The 1220-nt window shown below is 33.3% G+C and overlaps 1 protein-coding gene across 2 annotated transcripts; it reads left to right on the top strand.

The window, feature by feature from the left end:
• The first annotated feature begins 40 nt into the window (after positions 1-40).
• Positions 41-1216, top strand: LOC111646562 (sialic acid-binding Ig-like lectin 7). 2 transcript variants are annotated; one of them, XM_023396090.2, is made up of 5 exons: positions 41-135; positions 253-340; positions 464-832; positions 925-957; positions 1130-1216. In XM_023396090.2, the coding sequence occupies exons 2-5, from the start codon at positions 274-276 to the stop codon at positions 1186-1188; spliced, it is 528 nt and encodes a 175-aa protein (XP_023251858.1). In that variant the 5' UTR covers positions 41-135; positions 253-273; the 3' UTR covers positions 1189-1216. The 2 variants fall into 2 exon arrangements, with proteins under 2 accessions (XP_023251858.1, XP_023251865.1); XM_023396097.2 differs by having other exon boundaries at positions 70-135; positions 292-340.
• Positions 1217-1220: the final 4 nt, after the last annotated feature.

Here is a 1220-nt window from a genome sequence, read left to right as displayed (position 1 = left end):
TTTTTTTTTTTTTTTGCAATTCATTACTTCTGAGTAACAGGAAACACACCCAAAAATTTCACATTAGTGCTAAGATCTAGTACAATTTGACAAAACACAGCAAAGCAGTAAAACCTCTTCTGGGTCCCTCTTACAGTGAGTATTTACTTTATGCTGTAAAAGGCAGATTGCAGGCAATTTAACTCTAAGACTTGGCTGTATATGGTTGACCATATGTGATAGATAACTGCTGCACAACTAAATTATTTGCAGGATTTCAGGATTGATTTCAGAATGTTTTTCCTGTATCAGATGAAGCTGCTGGGTCTGATTAGTCTCATATCTATCCAGGCCACTGCAGGTGGGTGACATGTTGTGTTTAGGTTTAGAATTTTATGAAGTATTACGTATATATATATATATATATCAAATTTGATAATAAAATACTAATATAAATTCTGGTTTGGTTTTGTTTTCAACACAGGTCAAACCTGGAAGATTACTGTCGATCAATACATTAACGCAGAATTGGGCTCAAATGTGACCATACTGTGTAGTTTCAGCAATCCGAAAGAATATGATTCTGATGATGTTAAAGTTTATTGGAAAACCTTTGGGAAAACTATTGAAATCAATGACAAGGACAAGAAGGCTTTTGTTTATCACCCGAATGAGACATTTATGCTTGAGAATTACAGAGGAAGGACCAAGCTCATCGGTGATATAAAGAAGAAAAACTGCTCCCTTCAGATCCAAGAAATCAGTCCTAATGATGAACCAACGATCTATATGAGACTTAGCATAAAGGAAAATTATAGTTTCGTTAAAAACCCTGTCAACATTAATGTGCCTGGTAAGAATTTCAGTAAAATATTTGGAATATGATTTAAATTATATTTATTGAGTAAAGGGATGTTAAATTAATATTTCACGTTTCTTCCACAGGGTCAGGTGTTACCCAAGCCACTAATGACCAAGGTAGAACCTTTAAGTTTTTATGATCTTATTTACATTTATAAAATTTGAGTCTGTACTCCTCAATGTGTTAATATGCTATAAATCAGTACTTTCAAAATGTTATAGCAAATAGGTACCACGGGGAAAAATGTAATCCTAATGAAAACTCTCACAAATTATTTATTTTTTGTAGCGGTTACAATTCTGCCATTTACCAACTCTCTACCCCCAAGCAGTAAGTTTACATGTTAACACTGACTGTTTCAAACTTATATTTAAAACCC

Source organism: Seriola lalandi, unplaced genomic scaffold (genome assembly GCF_002814215.2).
Source record: "Seriola lalandi dorsalis isolate HSWRI2012SDOR001 ecotype SW California unplaced genomic scaffold, Sedor1 jcf7180002033822, whole genome shotgun sequence".
NCBI lineage: Eukaryota > Metazoa > Chordata > Actinopteri > Carangiformes > Carangidae > Seriola > Seriola lalandi.
This window is presented reverse-complemented; position numbering and strand designations above follow the sequence as displayed.

Coding starts and splice junctions, on each gene's coding strand:
- LOC111646562 (XM_023396090.2), top strand. CDS start 274: ATGTTTTTCCTGTATCAGATGAAGCTGCTGGGTCTGATTAGTCTCATA. Junction 833..924: donor TGTCAACATTAATGTGCCTG/GTAAGAATTTCA, acceptor TTTCTTCCACAG/GGTCAGGTGTTACCCAAGCC. Junction 958..1,129: donor CCAAGCCACTAATGACCAAG/GTAGAACCTTTA, acceptor TATTTTTTGTAG/CGGTTACAATTCTGCCATTT.